The sequence below is a fragment of the Pseudopipra pipra genome, chromosome 11, assembly GCF_036250125.1.
Source record: "Pseudopipra pipra isolate bDixPip1 chromosome 11, bDixPip1.hap1, whole genome shotgun sequence".
In the NCBI taxonomy this organism is placed as follows: Eukaryota; Metazoa; Chordata; class Aves; order Passeriformes; family Pipridae; genus Pseudopipra; species Pseudopipra pipra.
Genome location: NC_087559.1, coordinates 11,634,097 through 11,656,057, shown reverse-complemented (window position 1 = coordinate 11,656,057; position 21,961 = coordinate 11,634,097). Strand labels below are relative to the sequence as shown.

At 50.4% G+C, this 21,961-nt stretch overlaps 1 protein-coding gene across 1 annotated transcript in view; it reads right to left on the bottom strand.

Annotated features, from left to right (window-relative positions):
* PODXL2 (podocalyxin like 2) overlaps nt 1-19,531 on the bottom strand; it is a 32,641-nt gene extending 13,110 nt beyond the window's left edge. The window contains exons 1-2 of the mRNA XM_064667508.1: nt 19,229-19,531; nt 8,719-9,012 (exon numbers count right to left, since the gene is read on the bottom strand). Of these exons, the coding sequence (XP_064523578.1) occupies nt 8,719-9,012; nt 19,229-19,283 (349 nt within the window). The 5' untranslated portion in view covers nt 19,284-19,531. The remainder of the gene's footprint in view (nt 1-8,718; nt 9,013-19,228) is intronic.
* Between the last annotated feature and the right edge of the window lie 2,430 nt (nt 19,532-21,961).

The window sequence follows — 21,961 nt, the reverse complement described above, 5'->3', positions numbered from 1 at the left end:
AAAACTAACTCCCCTCCCTTCAGCTTCAGCCTGTTTGTTCCCTGGCTCTAGCCATGAATGCATTTTTTGTTGCTAGACAAATGTAGATGCTGAAAAGGAAGATGCATGTCACAAATGTAAGGTCAGAGCAGGCAGGGGTTTCTTCTGGAGGCCAGCAAGGCCACCCCAGGATAAGAAAAGTATCTGTAAGATCAGACATGTTTAGCTCAGAGTGGCAGGCACAAATCCAGCAGGCATAAATCAGCCTTCATCTTTCTTGAGAAACTGCCCATACCCACGGAGCTCTGTTTCAGGAGTTTGCATCCCAATTAACTCCCTTTCTCCCCAAGAAAGCACACAGCACATTCTCAGAGAAAGGGAAGGAAGACGATCCCTTCACAGCCAGAAATGAGCCCCCTGCCCTGTCTATGGTTATTAAGCAAGTGACTGTCTGAAATCCCCAAGGCTCCTGTCTCCTCTCCTGCCTGCCAAAGCAGATGCTCCACTGAGCACAGTGGGCAGCAGCTGTCTGGATGCCTTACAGAGATCTGCACAAAAAAACTCCATGCATCCCTGACTCGAATCCATCGCTTGCTGCTGCCAGAGCGAGTGTGAGCTCCCAGGCAGAGAGGGCCATGTCATCAAACACACTCATTGCCTTGGATATTCCTGGGGAATCAGGACTGCCCATGCTACTCCTGCATGCTCTTTCCCATCTGTCCTGAGCGGAGAACACACTGCTCCATCCGCCCCAAAACAGGAGGTGCAAAGATGCTCCTGTTTAGCTGGCAAGCAACTTCCCTAACCCACAGTTCATTCCCTACATGCTGTCAGCAGCTCCTTCCAGATGTTGCCCAAAGATGAGCATGATCCAGCTTCTGACCTTCAGAGCCATGGTGTTGGGACTGTCTCCCAGTTCTGTGTGCAAAGAAGCCACTGAGATTTACTGACACTGCAGGCAGAAGCCAGGTCGTTTTGCTGCTGTGTTTCACTAGAGAGCATCATCCTGACTGAGGCTCTATCCAGGGACCCTGAGGATTAAAAGATTTTTGCTACCCAACAGCCTTCCTGGTGATGCTCCCCCAGAGGCCATGGAGGCTGTTAAGAGCAATCAGCAGCACAGACAAAAAAAACCCATCTCTCCTCCACTGTCTGGCACTGGTCTTCCCAAAGGCCCACACCCACAGGTACACACACCAGTGTCTGCAGGCACAGTCACTGCCTTGCTAGATGGATGGTGGGTAACAGCAGGAACAGCCACGGACCATGGGACTGAGGGCATTCAGTTGGGACACTCTTCAGACAGATGATAAAAGTTTAGTGCATCTCCCAGGGCTCTGCTACTCCTCCTGCTCCAGGGATACTCAGGGTTTGCAACAAAAACCCCAGCAAGAACCCTGCCTGCCCTGACACGCTGTGGGTGAAAAGTGAGGGTTTTGCCCCTTAAAACAAGGCCCTGTCAGATGAGATGTTATTTTCAAGGATCAGTGATCCAATCTGCCATCCCCATTGCCTAAAGACACTCTCAGCTGTTCTCGACTCCTCTGCACCTCCTCTCTTCCCTGCTCCTCTTCCCACCTGGAGGAGAGCACGAACTGGCAGATGGGTACAGCAAAAAAACAAACTACGAAAAGCAGCATGAGGTTTGTCCCACGGGAACAAGAAATGCTCCCAGCCTGTCAGCTCTCCTTTGAAGTCACACATTCAACCTTTCCTTAAAGTGCTCTATCACAGATTAGTTAGCTCCCACGGGGGAAAGCCCTGCATGGTGCAGCCACGCAGCCTTTCCACCAACAAGATCTAAAGATGCCAGAGGGACTGACGCCTCTGTCATCTCTCCTGGGCAATGAAAGTCCAGGGAGAACCCATCCCACTCTCTCCCAGCAGACTTCCATCCTAGAAGGCAGCCAAAGACTGAAACCTGAGCTACTTCTCTGGGACAACAAATCCACAAAGTAGAAGCAGACAAAGGAATCCTCACACTTGCTACTGTGTTAAGACTACCACTTGTCATCAGTTTCCCCACTACTCCGCTTACTAAGCTTGGAGAATTTTTCTTCTGTCCGGTTCATAAGACCCCACTGATTAGAAAATGAACTCCCCTCAAATCTTGTGAGGGCTGTTACTCAGAATCATGTGGGGAACAGTGACACTTGAGGCATTTTGGTCAGTGGTGCTGGTTTGTGCTCCTTAAAACAAGGAGCCCTCCATACAACAGTTACCAAAGGGGTTCAATCGCTTCCCAGGTTCAGGCAGGATCACAGAATCATCAAGGTTGGAACACCCCTTCAAGATCTAGTCCAACCATCAGTGCAGCACCATCGTAATTACCCCTAAACCATATCCCCAGGTGCCACATACAGATGCCAGTGATGATGAGTCAATCCTTCCTTCCAGACTTTTAGCTAGACATTTAGTTCCTGTCTGGAATCAGCTCCTACTCTCTTACAAACAAGGGCATCTGCCAATTTGTCAAGATCAGGTCCCTTTAAGGCACTCATATTTTCTTTTAGTTTATATCTCTCTTCTACAGTTGGAAGGAATTTTTGCACCCTGTACATCTTCGTGGTATGATTCCAGCCCTTAAGCTGGTCCCAGCATCTTGTTCTCAAGGCTCCCTCCAGACAAGCTGGCCTCTGTCACTCATCATCTGTGCAATGCAGAGCTAAGAACTTCCGCATTTGAAGAGTCTTCTCAGCATTTCCCTGAATTGCTCTACCCCCCAGCCCTAAGGGAAATCAAAGGGCATCTCTCATGTTTAGCAGCTCTTCCAGCATTCTGGTAGCAGTTCCCCTTCATTAAGTGGTCTTCTCGAACAACCCACTTGGCCCACCTGGTTCTCCTCTACCTTCAGCAGACCTTCTACACCCTGCTCCCACGCTCTGGGCACATGGCAGTGCATCCACAGACCCTACCACCTTCCTAGGCCAGTGCTATCCACTCCCATTCCCGCCAGCTTTTGTGGAGAGAAACATCAGCCATGGAACAGAGAGGCCAGAGAGACACAGGTGATCTGGGTTCCTCCTGCAGAAATGAGGCAGAGTCTTCTGATAAAGGAGGTAGGTATTATGGAGCTGGATGCAGTGTCAGATTTGCCTGGCTCATTTATCAGCTCATCTAATTTCAGCGAGGAAGCAGAGCACTGCCAACCCCACGGTTGCCTGAGGAGGTTGTAACTGCACACACTATCAGCTCCTTCCCTGCCAGGGTCTGCTGTCTCCCACCAAGATCAGCAGTAGGCTGGAGCACAGAAGGAGCTTGTGGCCACACACAGAGGTGGCACACACCATGTACCCCTCTCCAGCCACAAACAAGAGGAGCCAAGCCATGATGGAGCCAGCCTGATCACAAAGGGGCACAGCTCAGGAGAACCGTCTGCTGGAGCCATGAAACTGTCCCAACACCTCTGGCCAAACAGTCTAGCAAGGGATGGACCAGATGAGTTAAAGCAGGCAGCCACAGTTCCAAATCACACACCCTCCCAGAGCTTCTCAGTCACACCATCCCCTTGGGAGTCTGGTTCACCGATATGAAATTCCACACCTCTACCTCACCTCTTTGCCACCACATCATTAGCTACGCCCCTTAATGCTTTCCATCAGTGGTGATATTACTCATATTGCAGTATCCAGCTGCCTCCCACAATCCTCCAGCTTTTCCCTTCCAAGCTCTCTTACAGAGACCCTCAGGCGCTATTTTCTAAAGAAACCATCTTGCACAGCCCTCCTGCTGCTCCAAGTCCTGACCTTTGCATCTCCCAGCAGACCTAGGTCTGGGTCACACAGATGCATTTTCTTCACCCGGGGAGATGATTTTCCCTGGGAGAGGTGAACATGAGCTTCAAACCTCTGCAAAAGCCGCCATTCAAGTAAATTCAAGTAATGTCTTGCTTCCTCTGAAATCAATACCAAAACTTCCCTGACACCAGATGGGCCAAGACTTGGCATTGTGCCAAAGCATGATTCCCCAGCCAGACATTTAATTCATTACATTTCTGCTTCTCCTTCATTCAGAAGAGCAGGTCTCAGTTACTGTCCTACAAGGTTCCCTACCCTGTATTTGCTATTAACAGTTTAAAGGAACTGTGACAGCTCAGGAAGAGGGTGATCCTCATTGTTTTTAGTACACATAACCTGACCATAAGGTCTTTATTGGATTAACTGAAACATGTTAACCAGTGATTGAATTACTGATAACTAGAGGGCACTGTAATAAAAACAAGAACATTCCTGGGCTCCCACCACAACACATAACACCATTCATACTAAAGCACCTGCCAACTTTTGGAAGCACAAGGTGCACTCTACTGACTGCTAAAACTGCAGCCAGGTCTGAGGCCGTATCTGCTTCCCTTTTTGCAATATAAAGCAGCAAGACTTACTGCAAAAAGTCATACTCCAGCTGATTGAAACTGCAGGGGGATTTCAAAGAGGCAAAATACAATTACTGGTGCTGGAATTGAGCCAGTTGGGGCTAATATACTAATCTCCCAGAAGAGCTTGGAGAAGTTACTATCTCCGACTCTAAGACACCAGGTCCACACACACAGAAGAGATCATAATCAAAAGAGACACCCAGGGTAGCAAAGTTGTTAGGTCTCATTATGGCTGGAATTTGCTTGAGGCAGACACCGGGCACCAAGTGCTACAGCTGTTCCCCAAATAGCCTCATACCTCTTTCCTGCTGAGTGCAGGACTGCAATAAAGCTGGAATAAGCCATCCTCATCCAAACACAGTCAGGGACAGCTGCACCAGAACAACACAGAGAAACTCTCCTGTCACAGGTCAGCCTTTGCCAGCAATGTCTTGACCGAGATGGCTTGTCCCAAGGCAGATCACCCAATGTGTACTCTAAACCAGGGCATAAACAAGAGGCATCCCGGGAGCTGAGCTCGGCAGGCGGCTGCTCAGCGCTAAGCTGCTTATGTAGACAGTCTTTACCAGGTGCTTCATTTCATTAATGCTTGGGTTGAAGATGGTATTAAGAACCGCAGATTTGCTGTCAGTCTGGATGAAGAAGCAGCAGATTTCAGTAAGGCTGAAAGATACTGGGATCTCTCTGGCCAGAAGCAAGTAATTCATCATGGAAGGGAGTGAATCTCACTAGCAGAGGAGATGGAAAGTATTTGATTCCATTAGCTTGTCAGAAAACTTACTTTTCTTTGAATACAGTCCTAAATTGTCTGTTCTGCTATTCCCCATCCTAGCTCTCCTGGGATTCTCTTCTGCTAATTACTATGAATAATTAAAAGATTACAATTTTCTCCCCCACCCTCCAAAGCGCCACATGCCATCCTAGTGAATCACCAATCTATAAGACTAGACTTGATACCTCCCAGCACAGTCATGCCTTGGTCTTCAAGCACCTTGGAGCTGAAAGAGCAGACCCTGGCTGTAATGAAGTGAGCCTCATGCCAGTCCACCATCACACTGGAAGACGGACTCCAGTCCTTGGAGGCTCACCTGTTGGGCAGGGGAGGAGAGGGACTAAGGGACCTCATCCACTAGAGACTCACAGGCCTTGCATCAGTTTTCAGAAGTTCACACTTCCCAGCAGTTAATGATTAGCCTGCCTCAACCTAGAGCCTTCACTGGAAGGGGAACATATGGGATGGTGCTTTCTGACCAAAACGAAGGAGAACAGCAAGAGGTGCAAATCAGGGAGCACTCCGGGATGGATACACCACCAGGTAACTCTTTCATTAAAAATCAGGACTCAAAGAGACCTACAGTCCTAATGACTCCCATCTTCTAGCCCTAAAGCTAGATGACATCTTGCATTTGTTGCCCAGTGTGGTAGCAGGAGACATGATAGACCAGAAGATTCCAGGCAACATAAGACGGGGAAGGTGGGAAGAAAGGAAAGGAGGACAGGAAGGGACAGATGTGAGTCCCTGCAGGTTCACTCTATCTTCAGAGTTGATCTGGGGTTCGGGCCAATTTACTACCGAAGATGAAGCAAAGCAGCCACACCCAAACTACAACCTAAGAAGCTTCCAGGTTCCCTGGAAGCCTGAAAGGATGCAGAAGTAACAGGTTCACAGTTCCACTGACTTGCCTTCTGGCTAAAGTACAAGGCACACGCTGCTTCTTTCCATAAGGATATGGCATCCACATTCCCACCAGACCTAATCCATCTCTTCCACATGCGGCTCCACTGGGTAGCAGCTGTGCATGGGGTAGCACACATGCAAGTGCACACTTCTCTGCACCCTCAGAGAGAATGAGACAAATGTCAGGGCCCTTCCACAGGCTGGTGCTCACTGATGTCAATATAGATTCACTGTTCCGTAGCATAAATCTGCAAAAGCACATTATTCAGGACAACCAGAGCCCCAGGCTGAGCTATGCTCTGCCAGTGGGGGTTTGTTCTCACTTTCTAATGGACTAACAGGTGGTCCTATATGCCACATGTTTTCCAGAAATATTTTTAAAGGATGTTCGAGTGTGCTTAAAAAAAAAAAAAAAAAAAAAGAGCAGCAGCTGCAGAGCTGCAGATTGTTATTACTTTTTAGCTCTTGCAGCCTCAAAGACACACAAAGGCAGGGGAGTCTCCCCACATAGGCTTCAGAAGGACATAAAAAAAGGAGAGATGACTAATGCAGCTTTGAAATAGCAGGAGATCTGGCCTATCTGCAAGACCACCAGCAGTTCCAGGCCCAATATCTTTACACCAAACATGGAAAGAAGCCAGCACAGGTCTCCTTTCATAGCAAGGAATTTTCACTCTCTAGTAGTACAACAATGCTGTTTTGTGCCTTGACTGATGCAATATCTCTGATGTGTGCCTGGGACAGAGTACCAACTATGCCGGGTTACACTACACAGAAAGAAATCTCACATAAGGAAAACTTACACCATAAACTTTTTTTCTCCTTTAACAGCAGCTGTTGAAAACTGTTTAATGGATTTATACATTGAAAATAACCTAACAGATGTCATCACACAGTTCCACAAGGTATCACATGGCATCTGTCACACATGCAGCACGTAAGATTCACTGGTTGTGTGCCTCTCTCATACAGAGGCCTTGCATGACAGGAGAAGGTTGCCCAATTTAGGGATGCTATTACAATATCCTTTATTGTAAAATGACACACAGCAGGTTTCTAATTAAATTTTAAGTAGAAATGTGCTCCCAGCTCTTGAATAATTCAAAATGTTCTATTAACCAAGGTTCTAAAATGCCATTGAGACATGAGCTCTGGACACAGCAACGGTCAGGGGAAGAAACAGTGCTTGGAAGCACAGCAGCAGTTAGCTGGGCAGCGGATAGGGCAGGGTATGCAAAAGGACAGCTGAAAGAGCACATCTGTTCATGGAGGAAAGTACTGCAGGCAAGAACGGAAGAAGAGAGGAGCGTGTTCTGCATGCAAATGGGACGAGGCACGTGCAAGAGGCAAGGCTGGGTTCGGTACCCAGTCATCTCGCTCTCAATGCACAAGCACATGCTGTTCTCCAAGTCACGTCCAGATCTGTGAGTACACGCAGGTGCCTGCTGGCACACCAATAAAAGCGCCGCTGAGCGCTGCCACCGCGTGAGAGCGGCTGAGCCAGAGCCTGTCCCAGGGATGCGCTGGCAGGAACGGGCACCATCGGGCACCATCCACCCCCAGCATCCCTGCAGAGGCACAGCTGCCCCACGGCCAGGTCTGCAAGCGCCCCGGGGGCCAGGGAGCCACAGGGCAGCAACAGCACGGTCAGATAAGTTCAGCAGCAATGTCAGCGAGCAAAGGGCTTTGGAGACCTAAGCTGGGATGGCCCTTGCCCCCACAGCGTGCACTGTGCCCCAGTGGGCAGCCCCAGCTGTAGCTCTGCAGCAGCCTCAGCCCTTTGTGAGCATAGGTGTTTTTTAAGGTCACAGAAGTAGGAATGAAGATAAAATGAGACTTGTGCTTTCTAACTGCAGACTGCAGTCAGATCTGCTGAGAGGAAGGCAGCAATACCAGCTGAGGGAGGAGGGGTAAGGCTGAATCCTGGCCTTTGGGTAACACTTAATACATGCCCCACATGACACTTAAGAGCAGAAGCATGTGAAATAATCTCCTAAGCTACTGGAAACCCTGCAGTGCTCCTTCTCCTTCCCCCCATCCTTCTTGAGACAATCTCAAAGCCAACAAGGGCCTTGGGGGGAGACCACTGAGGGACTCAGTGATCTCAAAAAAACACTCCACAGAGGAAAGCAAGCTCAAATGCTAATGAAACCCATTTTGGTCATGACTCCTCAGGAAGCAGCAGGACAGGGTAGACAACAACACTGTCTTCTCTTGGCCAAGTCCACACTGAATTCATAGACTGAGGAATCCAGAATTTGACCCAGGCAACCCAGCTTTGACTCAAACCCTAAAATGGCCTTGAGCTCTGAGTCAGGCTCTTGAGACCCTAAAGTTGTTCTTAATAGACAGCAACAGAAAGAAAGGAGAGAAAAGAGAGCATAAAAGGGGGAGAGAGAGAAAGAAAGACGTGAAGCAATGGGAAACTAGGTGGAGGGCAACACTTTCCCCAGCTCATAGCAGCTCAGGAATAAAGGCTCAACTGTAACTTGGTTTCTAAAGCCTGTGCTTGCTCAGGGTTCACTGGGGACACATCAGGCACTGAGGTGAGAAAATAGAGCTGACGTTTAATCTCAGGCCCTCTTAGCAAGAGTTGTGTCAAAGCAGGAAGACAGATCCCTGCATTCTTTCATCTCCCCAGAGCCCCTGCAGAGTGGGGAGGAAGTATGGGGTAAAAATAACCTACCTGTTGCCGGTCCCAAGTCCAGGCTGGAGTCGTTGAGCTCTCCCCCATCTTCCCAGAAGTACTGCGGGGGCTGCAAGATCTTGGACTCCTCATTCTCCTCGCTGGCAAAGCCTGACCCTGGGGCAGCATGCAGAGACCCAGGGGCAAGATCTGGCTCTGCAGTCTCCGGGCTGGTTTGCTCATGGGAATTCATGGCCTCCAGGTGGGACATCATGGCAAACTCCAGCAGGGAAGTTGACGTGAGGCCATCGGCAGTTGGGTCCTCCGAGGATGCAAGACAGAGGCACAAGGTCCCTGTATAATGACAGTAAAACCACATCAGAGCTCGGACTGACTCTCACTAGGCTTGCCTTCCCCTTGCAGCCTGCTCCTGCCAAACCAAGCTACCCCTCAGATGGGCTGTACTCTCAGCTGATGGGGAAAATTAGGATATTTTGGGAAACATCCACAACCATGCAGATGAGCATTCACATGGAGGAGTCTCAGCGGCAAGCAGCCATCTACCCTGGGGCACCTCTCTTCAATAGGGCACTGATGGTTCACCCTTTCCAAGGTGTTTTTGCCTCTGAAAGGATGGGGTGCCCTGTTATTCATCCATCCTGGAGAGGAGGTGGAATGTCTTACACTTCAGCCATGAAACTCTGGCCTTGTGAAGACAATGATAGTTTCCTATCCAACTGTCCTGATCCACAGCTATATTTGATGCAGGGGGACTGATTCAAACCAATATTATTTACAACTCCAATATTAATCATATTTTAAATCAGGAAGCTGAAAATCTATTTTTAAGTCATTAACTTGAACTTCATTTTGCATTCACAATGTTGGTTTTCATAAGAAAGGGCTGACCATCAGAGGTAAGAATTAAAATGTGACAATAGCAAACATCTACTTAACACTAAGGAAGGAAGCAGGCTGCATTTTACACTTTTCTTTCAACGTTATACCCTTGTTATTTCCATTTTATCTATTAGAAAGTTTGACTGACACTTCTTGATTCCTAGATGAGACTTTAATTGTGATTTGTGTCAAGGTACATTCACATGCATATTGAACTTCAATCAAAATGCAAGAAAACAGCACCTGGAACTTGGCTTTATTCAGCTGATAAATACCATGATAAATATGGAGACATAAGGAAAAAATAAAATTACCAAAACATGTTTTACATTTAAAACAGTTTTGTTAAGCAAGCAAAGTAACTAATTTGGGTGAACTGAACAATATCAAAACTAGAAGATCTCATCCTCTCATAGCTGATTTTTATTCATAGATTAGAAGAAAAAAGGACACATTTTCTCGCTTTCTCAGCTCATACTCAGTTTCTCAATTCTTAATGAACTAGTCACTGAACTGAACTAATTGAATAAGCTGAAATTAAGACTAATTTGGTATTTTTCTTTGATAACCGATTTTCTAGACAAAAGAAATGCAGCAGATCTAATCCATCTGGACTTTAGTCAAATATCTGATAGAGTGTCTCACGCAGAATTACCAGAGACGCAAGAAAAGACAGTAATAAGCAGGAAAACTGTATGGCATTGGCTATACAAAAAATGACAGAGGCTTGTGCTGGAGGGGGGCTATTAGTGGAATTCCTCGAGGTTTGTCCTTGGATCTGCTGTTCTTTCACATTTTCCTAAGTGACCTTGGAATTAAAATTAGGAACATGATAACGAAATTAGCCAAGGACACAAAGCGAGGAGACATCCTCACTGCACAGACTGTAGGTACAGCTAGGTGATCTTGAGAATGGGAATAACAGAAATAGTATGAAAAGAAATAGTACAAAGTGATAAGTCAGCCCCTTGAGAACTAGCACAAAACATTTCTGATACAAGATAGGAAAACATCCATTAGAAATGTCTTAAGAGACGAAACTCCTGTATTAGAAACAGCTCTGAGATATCACTGGAATGCAGATGTGAAAATCCTTGCAGAGTCCCGAAGTATTAGAAATAGAGAGCTTTTACAAAGCAGTGCTGAGACATCACCTGGATGCTGCACACAGATCTGGATACACGTGGCCTGAAATGATTTAAGCAGAGCTGAACTGCCTTGAGGCAAGGGCACAGACTAGGCAACCTCCCGAGGTTGCTTCTCACCACTGTCCCCTACAATTTCACATCCCAGAAGGGCAAATTCAAATCAAGACAAGTGTTAAGATGAGCTGTGGGGCAATGGCAGATGGGTTAGCCCTGGTGTTTTTGCTGAAAACATTAGCCTGTTGGCACACAAAATTTGGGAATTGCTGCTTACCTGCCAGACTGATTACCAAAGCAGTCCTGGGAACATTAAAATCCAGAAATTAATTTCTCAAGTCTTCTGCCTGCTCTGACACTCTCCACTTTCTTCCACTACTCTCTGAACTGAGCAAAATCCAATATTGGTTACCCTTTCCCATATGCACTTGGGCCAGGCTTCAGCACTTCTCAATCTCGTTTATTTTGCTCTATTGATCCAAGTCAAGATCAGCTGAGGCCAGCACGGCAACAAAAAAGGGAACAGCAGAGTATCAAAGGGGAAGGAAGCTACTGCAGCATCACTGAGCCAACCAAAATGCCTCAGGGCATCCCTCGGAATGTGCCTGCTCCCTGCGAGCCCTGCACGCACAGTGAAGTCCACAGCTGGAAACAAGAGCTCACACATCTCCTATGCGTGAGCACAGATCCAGAGAGACCTGGCCAGGCCCCCATGTCAATCCAGTGGTGCTCAGCAGGCTCCAACACGACAATGCCCAGGCTGGGCTTCCCCAGCTGACACAAGACACCTGCATCACTGACAGAGAGCACTGAGCCCTGTGCAGCCCACCAGAGAGAGCACTTGTCTTGAGGAGCTTACAGCTTAAGCAAACATGACAGAGAGCAGCAAGAAGGAGAAAAGAAACATTATTCTCAAAGTTATCCACCAAAGGAGAGCAGAAGGACAGGGAGACACCAAGTGGTCCAAGACCACACGGAATATTCGATATATTTGTGATTGTAACTAACTGCCTGGATCCTAAGTAAGCTCTTTATATGCCCCAATGCTTCAGTTTCCCCCAGTTCCCATTAGCAGACATGGTTGATGTGGCACCTCGGCTTTCCAGCCACACTACAAAACACATCCTGGGTCTCCCAGGCAGCAAGGCAAAGTCTCAAAATGTAACTCTGCACCAGCTCCCAGGCTGGTTCAGGCCGTTTTTTCCATCAGCTACACCATGTTTGGGCTGCCTCCAGAACTCAGCCACAGTCCATCCCACCACTTCTCAACAGACATCTCGTGGCAAGTGAACCTGGGCATCCAGAGAGTTATTTCCATCCATGAAGGAAGCTTGGATGCTGGGAGTTTGTTTACCCTCCTTTAACTCTGAAGTGTTTACCCAGTTAAAACCCCCTAAGCTGCATTATCTGGTTTACTGGGATGCTGTGCTTTCCTCAGCCCAAGATAAGAATGAGTCATGCACAGCCTGAGCAAGCCAGGTTTCTCCTGGGGTGGATCTGGAGTAAGACCTTGGGGCCTGATCACAGGCACAGGATGCAGAGACTGGCCTGGGGGAACCCTCCGTGCCAGCACCAGCCCGAATGCCACAGGGCTAACAGCACTATCACACCAGGGTAAAAATCAGTACCTCTCCAGACAGCATCCTGACACCACTTCATTCATACCATCTGCACCAGCAGCAAAAACTCAATGGGCTGAGGTGCCAAACAGCAGCCCCAAGATTTGGCACCTTCCCCCTCTCTTCCAAGCGTCTCATAAAGGAGCTCCACGCAGCTGTCAAGTCCAAGGCAAAGAAAGAATCAAAGCACAAGCTGAGCTGGGAGGCAGGGGAGCACAGCTGAGAGAGGAAATCTAATGCCCAAGACCTCGGTGCCAGGCCGTTTTCCTCCTTGGATGGGGAACAGGGATTAGACAACTTCTATCAGCCATCAGTCTCCCAATTTTGTATTCTAAAAGGCAGATCAAGAGATAGGAATAAAGAAACACAAACGAATAAAGCCCGGCAACTGTAGATGGGAGGGAGCAGGGAACGGAGCCAGGGCTTGCCAGCTGCTTCAATGGGGCGTTTGTCTCTCATTTCTATTTTTGCGGCACCTCTGCGTAACCTGGAGGAGATGAGGCTCTGCATGCTAAAGAGGGCAGCCAGCCTTCAGGGAAACAGCAGGGCTGTGAGCACTGGAGGAAAGCCCTCCCCAGAACAGACAGAGGAGGAGCGAGAAATGAGAGAAAGTGGGAGAGGTAGCTGGAGGGGGGAGAGGGAACAAAGGCAGAGAGCACCGAAACCAGCACGGGAGCTCCGCGGTGGCTGCAAGCTGTCCTGCTGCTGGTACCCACAAAGATGACACGTGGAGGTAACAATGGCCTTGCAAAAGGTGCTTCACCTCTATAAGGAGCAGAATGGGGCAATTCCAACAGCAGGGAATAATACTGTAACGTTACCTTTCCAAGTTCACTGGAATAAGCTGGCCATGGGGACACACCGATGAAATGAGTTTTCTAGTTGCTGACCCCACTGATCCCACAGCAAACAGTTCCAACTCAAAGTAGAGAAGCTTGTTCTGTTCAGCTCAGCAGAGGATTCAAGAAAACAGGACAAAGAGATGGGGGAGTTTTGCTCAACAGCAGAAGAAAATACCTGACAAAAAATTATCTGCCATCTCTCTCCCAAACTGCTGTGAATAAGAGCAGTTCCACAGTTCTAAACAATTCTAAAACAATCTCAAAATATTTTCTACATTAGCTGACCAAGAACTGCTTCATCCCTTTGCCACAAAGCAAGCCACCTCTCCACTGGACAAGGCAGCTGTTTAAAAGCTCCCAACTGGCCTATTGAATAGGACTAGGAGTGAAAGAGGAAATAAGTAATTTCTGTGTCCAGCTGAAATGAGAGGAGGGATTTGGGGAGATGAAATGGAACCTGGCTGTGACTATGTCAAAATTTTCTTGCTTTTTAATTAATAACAAGCAAACTTCAATTTCTCTCCAAGGAACATACAACCATCCCTTAAGATGTCATCACATTGGCTTGATCTATGGAATATTCTTCAGTTTACCCAACAGAAGGTTGGTTTTACCTCTCCTTCATGTGTGTTGTGGCTACACCACAGTGCCACGGAGGCAGGATCAGCCTGTTGAAGGGAAGAATATTTGCCTGGAGCACACTCTGACTTACCTGTGTCTCACCACCAACTAGCAGAGCCTGCACACTCCTCCCAAGCACAGTTGCACAATGGCTACCAGGGAGGGGGGTCAGAGCATCTTGGTGTTGCCAATGCAGCAGCCGCAACAATGTCCATCTGGCCCTGCTACCGTTGACCTTCCTTTCAAGCCCACCCCACACCCAGGAGCTACCCAACAATGTTATTTCCTAGGAGAGCTGGGTCAGGAATGGGTCATTTACTGATAATCAGTTAGGACAGAAACACAATGACCAGATGAGGGAAGCATCTGCCAGGGATATTCCCTCCCCCAGACCACCACGCCTGGAAAGGCCGGGGAGCAAGGCCCAAGGGCAGAGAGGAGAGAGGCCTCAGGGCAGAACAGCCAACGGCACAAACCACTTCCAGAACATAACAAAACACAGACCAATTTAAATAACAAAAAAGGATCCCAACCGTGGCCAGTGGAGGAAGAGAAGAAAGTTTGACTGAGGGATGTCCAAGCTGATTCCCACACAGTCACCTGGAGTCTCTGCACACCAAACCTTCAACAGCTTGCACAGGGAAGCACACAGGATGACCGTATATCAAACCAAGTCCCTTTGATGCTAATTCAGACTTACAGACCATACCTGTTCTGGGACACCTCTACCTAAGACCTCTCCCAGCCTGGCTCCCACATGGCCTTATTGCTGCTCTCCCATGCTGCACTAGAGTACTTACACATCCAGCCATGTCCCTAATCTCTGAGATCATTTCCAATTAGGGCTTCGGAAAGTAAGATCAGACTGCCATCCTCCTCCGGTACTGCCAGCAATCAGGTCCCTTACGGAGCATCCCTCTAAAACTATCCACCTTCTCACGGCTCCAGTACATTTTAGAAAGCAATGGGAAAAGCACTCGGGTCAGCAGGGAGCACATACTTAGCAACCTGCACCAACAAGAGGGACGAGGCACAACTGAAGAAGCCCTTGCAACGGGACAGCTTTTTAAAGGGATGCTGTGCCAGCATCTTTGAGCTTTTACAGCTCTTTACAGCAAGCATAATGAGAGAGCTCCAACACTCAGCTACAGGGAGTGTGTGTCTGCACATACTGAGTGGCTACTACCTCACAAAGGACTGCCAACATCTGCTCCCTTGGCATTTCAGAAGAGAACATCCAGAGCACGCGGGCCCAGGTATATCCTGGGAAATGGCACGGCACTGCCAGAAGATGCACCTGCTTTTGCAGAAAATTGTAGATGTGCCCTGGTCAGCACAAGCACAGCAGAGGCCTGCCTTCCAGGGGTGACAGGTACCCTCAGCCCAGCACTGAGGTGAGTCCAGTCTCTTGTCCTTACAATCAGTAACATCACGACTGCCCTAAACACCTCCACCCGCCTGCACACAAGACACTCCATGCAAGCAGGTCACAGCAACTCCAACAAGCCTGCCTGTCCTTCCCCCTTCGCCCAACCATTCATGCCGGGAGTCACAATCTCACTTGGTTTCAGTCTCCCAGACTGTTTGCCTTCACTCCCTCCCCAGATTGTCTCGTAGCCTTCACACCTCCCTCCTCTGCTGCTGCAACGTCTGCTCCTCTTCGTGATTCTCGCTATTGACAATGGCAGCTGCCAGCTCAGGGCCAGGGGAGATGCAGCCCCTGGGGAAACAGCATCAGGTAGACAGTTGTACACAGCAGAAGTCAATTTTCTTTCCTCAGTTACCTTTCATAGGCCTCTTCAAACAGCCCACAGGCCCCCAGGGGTTAACAGACCACAGGATGAAAGCCATTGATCTAAGAGAAAAACCACAGCCCACAGACTTCTTTGCCCTCTCAAAGGCCCAAAGCATTTCATCTGCCTTGCCAGGCCTGTGCTTCCTCTTCTTGCTCTGTCCCAGCCTGGACTGTGTACCCCATGGTGCTCAGTTTGATTTCTAGCACACCAAATAAAGGCTTGTGGCTGCTTCGTCTTCAAAGCCACCCTGCTCAGGCAGAGCAAGCACTACCTCAGATGCAGGAGGGGCTTCCCTTGAGACATGGTTGCCCATCAAAATATAATAGAAGTCTTTTACATCCCATAAGGCCTTTAAAACTCACTGGGCACAACACTGAACACAAAATGGTTACACTCCACTCCAGAACCCTGCAGCAGAGCAGTGACGACCACCCTGCCACATGCTGCATAGCAGACTCTCCCCCAAGAGTCTCCACTCTGCAAACAACCTCACGCATCCCCGGCAAAAAAAAACTCATGCAAAGGTTAGGTGGTCCCAGGGCACATGTATGGGTCCTGACTACCTTCCCAACACATCAGGCAGGACAGAAATAGCCGAGAGTGGTTGCAGTTGGTATATAGAGGGCGGGCTGCAAAGCTGGCTGCCCAACAGTAACAAATTATCACCAGAACAAGAATGTACATCCAAACTCTAGTAACCACAACAGGGCTTAACCAGGCATAGGGACGATGAGGGGCTGATCTGAGCCCCAGCAGGGTGTATCTTCCTTGCCAGCATCCCTGGCCCTCTGAACAAATCAACACACGTGTTTGCTTTGCCTCGGTGTGGGCTGTGCTCATGTGGCTGACAAATAGCCTCTCCATTCTTTGGGGATTACGTGTTTCAACAGTGTCCTGGTTTCAACAAATAGCCAGCAAGAACAAGAAGCAAGTTCACTCAAGCACCAGCTGCAAGCCATGATGCACCTTCCCTGCGGCCCCTCTCTCCTGGCCCTGCAGCAGGGCTGCCAGGGAAGCTGCTGCTGCTCACTCAGGTACCCACAAAATGCCGGAGCTTCTTTCCACACTGAGGGAGTGGAAAAACTTTTGTGCGCTCTGATCTGTAGCTCGTTGCCAGCAGCTTCCCCTTGAGGGCTTAATGTAGTTATTTCTACCCCTGATGCCTATAATTAAATGAACATTTCCTTATGGCACTGAGGAGGCCAAGCTAAAACTGACTACAGGGAATTTTCATCCATCCTGATCTATACTCCCTCATCTCTGGCTTGTTCACACAATGCTAACAAGGCATCTTCTAAGCAGGCAGAAGGGAAAAAAACACCCCTTAAATAGCCCACATGAAGACAAGCACCTGGGGAGATAAAAAGAGGAAAGAGACCAATTCCCTCCTTGTCCCCCTGCTTTTAATCACATAATTTTCCTACTTGCAAAACCAAAGGGGCTTAGATACCCTAGAGCCTGGAGAGATGTTTCCACGCTCTGCCAGCAGACTTGTGCTGCTCAGCAGTCTGATGGAACCCTCATGAGGTGCATGTCCCATTTCAGCACATCCTGCAGGTCTGCAGAGGCTCCCAATTGAGGGAAGCTCTTTTTCAGGGATTAACAATTCCTGTCCTGCAGGGCTGGAGAAGCGAAGCCAGAGTGCACCAAGTTATTTCAGACTGGAACAGATCCTAAACCACTGAAAAAGCTACTAACCGAAACAGGCCTTAATGTATAAATTCCCAGTAATCTGTATCTCCACTTCTGACCTCCCATCTAGGTAGAAGTCCAGTCATCTGGAGAAGTCTGGCCAATCGAGTCCAGCCCTCCAGTTTCTCTACAGCCCACCAGGATTATCAGTTCCACTAGACTAGGAACTGAGCTGTCTCTCGGAGCTGCCACGTGCCTCCCACCCATACTCCTATCCCTGCCAGGACAGCAGAGAGGATCAGAGGGAAAGCCAAGGACCCAAATCCTCTGTATCACCACCAGCTGGACAGCAATACCAGAAAGTTTCCAGCAGCCTCAGCAGAACAGGAAACACACCCTCCCCTCAGCATAACCGTACCAGTGGTGGTCCTTTTGGCTGCCACAGTGTAAAACCACCACGAGGTCCATCTCCTTCCCATGCAGACCAAATGCAGCTTCCTGGCTATGGGGCTGGCAGCTGGGCAGGGTGGGAATATGGCAGTTCCCCCACCCCCCGCCCATGCATCTTGCCCTCCACTGTGGAGGAGGCAGAGGTTTGGCTGAATTTGGAGACTCGGGTTTCCTGCTGAAATGTGGCTAAAGAACCTTTGCCAGCTGTGCCCGAGGTTTTCCCTTAATGTGGACAACCTGCCTGGAGGAAGCCACAAAATTGGCTCCCTGCTCAGCTCTGGAAAGACTTATTGCTTCTGTGCCACTGAGTATTGGCACAAAACCCCAACAGGTTTTCTGATCCATTTTGCTCTTTAAGCTCACTATTGTTTGCAAACCTAAAAGGCTTTATCTCTTCTCTTTAGGGAGTCCCAGACGGCAGAGACTCACAGCTCATGGACAGAATGGCTCCACAGATGACACATTCCCCCATGAACATTTTCGGGAGATTGGGGTAATAAGAGAGATGTGCCAGGGGGCTGGATGTCACTGTATCACAGCTCGGTCGTGCTGGAAGACAGTGACTGGTTGGTAACTCAGCCCTTCCCTCCCTGCCAGAATGACTCAAGACAAAGGCTCCCCCACACTTTAAATGTCCCCGTTCAGAACTCCTGTTCCACACTAACCAGATTTCTGTACAAAGGGATGGTGCAGGGAGGAAAAGGGCAATCTCAGCCTCACAGGTCTTTAGGGGATCCCTTTGTTGGGAAATTTCCCTAGACTATTTAAAAATAGAAGCAGAGCCTTCACAACTATTCCGAGTATAATTATTAGCGCACTTAATTGCCTTTCCCTGGCACCCTACCTCTCCTCCAAATTTCAAGAGGAGGCTCCTGGGGAAACGCGTAGCAATTTGCGGTTCCCCGTTCCTTTGTACCAGTTTCGCGGTAGTTCGCAAAATCACCACGACGCCAGACGAAGCCATCGATACCCGGGCGGGCGGACTGGGGCAGTGCTGCCGCAGCCGGGGCTGCCCCGGCCGGGCCGCGACCACCCACCCCCGGCTCCGCCAGCGCTGCCGGTGCTCACGGGGTCCCCGCAGGGTCTAGCGCCGCATGCCCCCTCTCCGAAGCAGGAGAGCCCGGGAGAACCCCCGTCCCCGCGGGGTGAAACCCACGTGCATCCAGCCCGCCATGCCGGGATCGCAGGGGTCCCCTGTCACCCCCGGAGGTCCCGGGGCAGAGACCGGCCGCTCCAGAGGGCTCTGATGTTCGGGTGGGGGGCAGCGCCCGGTACCCAGGGAGAGCTCCAGGGTAGGGGACGGGGATCCGCACAAGTCCCGGTACGCGGGGTCAGCGGTGCCTGTGCGGGGGTGGGTGATGGAGACCAGCCTGCTGCAGAGGTCCCGGTGCCCCGAAGCACTGGACCATCCGCGGACCGCGGTTCTCCAGGATGAGGGGGGTCAGACCCGCCCCCCGCTGGGGGTCCCGGTGCTCGGGGCGCTCCGGTGCCCGCGGAAAGGACCGACCCCGACCCTCTGCCCAGCCCGCCGCGGGGGGTCCCGCCGCAGCCCCGCCAGCCTCACTCACCCGCGGCCAGAAACAGCAGCAGCAGCAACGCCGGGGCCCGGTGCAAGGGCTGCATGGCGGCGGCCGCTGCCCTGCCGCGCCGCCTCTTCACGGGGAGCGGGGCCGCCCCGCCGCCCGCCGGGCTCTGCCCCTCGCCGCCGCGCCTGCCCGCCGCCCGGCCCCGCACCGCATCCCGCCGCCCGGCGCCGCCTCCTCCCGCCGCCGCCGCCGCTCCGGGGGCGGGGGAACCGGTGCGGGGGGGTCCGAGCTGCCCGCCGGGTGCGCGGACGGAGCGGCGGGGCAGAGGCGGAGCGCAGCCCTCGCTTTAGCTCCTAATTTCTGGCTGCGGAGCCGCCGCCCCCCGCCCGGTCCGGCGCCCCCCCGTCCGCAGGGCCCCGCACACCGCCCCGGGCGCCCACAACGAGCGCCGGCGGAGCGGCTGCTTGCGCCAGCCGCGGGTGATCAGCCCTGGGGATGGGAAGGGGGGATGCGCCGGACCCCGCCGGCGGCAGGGGCAGAGCCCGGCGGGACGGCGGCTCCGTCAGCCGGCACACCGAGGTCCGGCAGGGACGGTCCCCAGACCAGAGACCCTTCACCTCTGCCTGATGACCTCTCGTCAACTGCCCATGACCCACAGGGCCACTGTGTCTCCTTCACTCCTCAGCTCCTGCCTCACTTCATCACCTGGAAAAACTTCTCCCCCCTGGGCAACTTCATTTCCCCACTTCTGGAGGCCATCTGGTCCAAGCCCCTGCTCAGGTGGATACCTACAGCAAGTTTCCCAGAACCATGACCAGATGGCTTTTGAGACTCCACAACTTCTTTGGGCAACCAGTGCCACTGCTCAGTCACCCTTACAGTAAAAATGTGTTTCTTGATGTCCACAGGGAGCCTCTAGCACTTCAGTTTGTGCCCATTGCCTCTGACCCTTTCACTGGACACCACTGGAAGAAGCCTGACTTCATCTTTGTTGTGCTCTCCCTTCAGGTATTTGTATATATTGATAAGATCCCCCATGAGACTTCTCCAGGCTAAAAAACAGTCACAGCTCTCAAAGCCTTTTCTCATATGGGAAATGCTCCAGTCCCTTAATCACCTTGGTGGCTCTTCGTTGGGCTCTCTACAGTATGTCCATGCCTTTCATTTACTGGGGAGCTCAGCATCACATTCCAGGTGTGGCCTCACCAGTGCCCAGTGGAGGGGCAGGATCACCTCACTTGACCTGCTGGCCGTGATTTGCCTAATGCAGCCCTGGATACCGTCAGGGCCTCTGTGGCAAAGGCACATGGCTGGCTCACATGCAATTTGGTGTCACCGTGATCTCCAGGTCCTTTCCTGCCAAGCTGCTTCCCAGCTGGGTGGCCCCAGCATATACTGGTGTGTGAGATTGTTCCTCTCCAGGCACAGCCCTTTGAAAGCCTTGCTGAACTTCAGTAGGTTCCTGTCAGCCCATTTCTGCAGCCTGTCAAGGTCCCTCTAGATGGAAGGTTAACTCTCTGATTTGTCATCTGCTATTCTCAGTTTCGAGTTGAGATCTTGAGCTCCACCATCTCATGGTCACTGCAGCCCAGGCTGCCTTTGAGCTTCATAGCCCAAAGAAGCCCCTCACTGCTGCTTTGTATGAGGTCCACCAGAGCATCTCTTCTTGTTGGTTCCTTTATCACTTAGGAATTTATTGTCCTCCTGGATTGCTTATGTCCTTCTGTGTTGTTGCTCCAGCAGATATTGATGTGGACTGTATCTGGCTCAGGTCTTGAGGGAGATGAACTTATTTTGTAGTTGTAAGTCCTCAGGGGGAGCAGGAGCCTTCCTCTTGGTGTCATAAGTTTCCATCCTTCACCTTCTCCAGAGACTGCACTTACCTTAAAATTAGGGATGGGCACTGCCTGCTTCTCTACTCTCACTGGGTTTGGGAGCTGTTCAAGCTGTATTGTCTCAGAGAAGATCCTGTCTTCCTTCATCTCTGGTGCTGTGCAGCTCGCTCACTTCTCCCTGTAATTCCTCCTCTTGATGCCACAGCTCCTCCAAGAGAGCACACCTTCTGCAGGACATGGGGCAGTTCTCCTGCCACCACAGAGAAGTCGCAGGCACTCTCTGTATCCTGGGACTTGTAGGGCTGCATCCGTTATCTGGAGCTGGGTCTGTGTTAGAGTCTCTGTCCTAGCAGGGACAGCTGCTCCCGCACCTGCTGGGAAAACCATTCCATGGTGTGTCACCACCATATCCCAGACTGTCACTATGATACTAATACAACTGATGTCCCCTTATTGGTGCCCTTCTGTGCAAACTGCTGTGTCTACTAAAAAAAAATAAATGTATATTGCAGCAGTTCGTGGGTTTGTGGCTCTTGGAGCGGTGCTGGTGGATAGTGCAGCAAAGGAACATGCTGAATATCCTACTGAAAATCATTATTGCAGCAACAAGGCCAACTGCTCCAATTACACTCAATTTCAAATTAAACACATCTTCAGTGGCCTGAGGGCACGACATTACTGCAAATGACTCAAGCAAGGGCTTTGTCAGACAGGTGTCCAAGAAATAAGGCTCAACAGGTCCTGTAATACCACAGCACTTGAGACAGAACATTTGCCAGCTCCCTGTGCTTCAACCCCTCTTGCCAACTGGATGGGCTGCAGCCGTTCCGCTCCCCTCTCATAGTGTGGCCCCTTAAAAGAGGTGTGCAGCTCTTGGTTCATCCCCAGACAAATATTTGAGAGACCCAGTCAAGCATCACAAGACTACAAACATGACTCC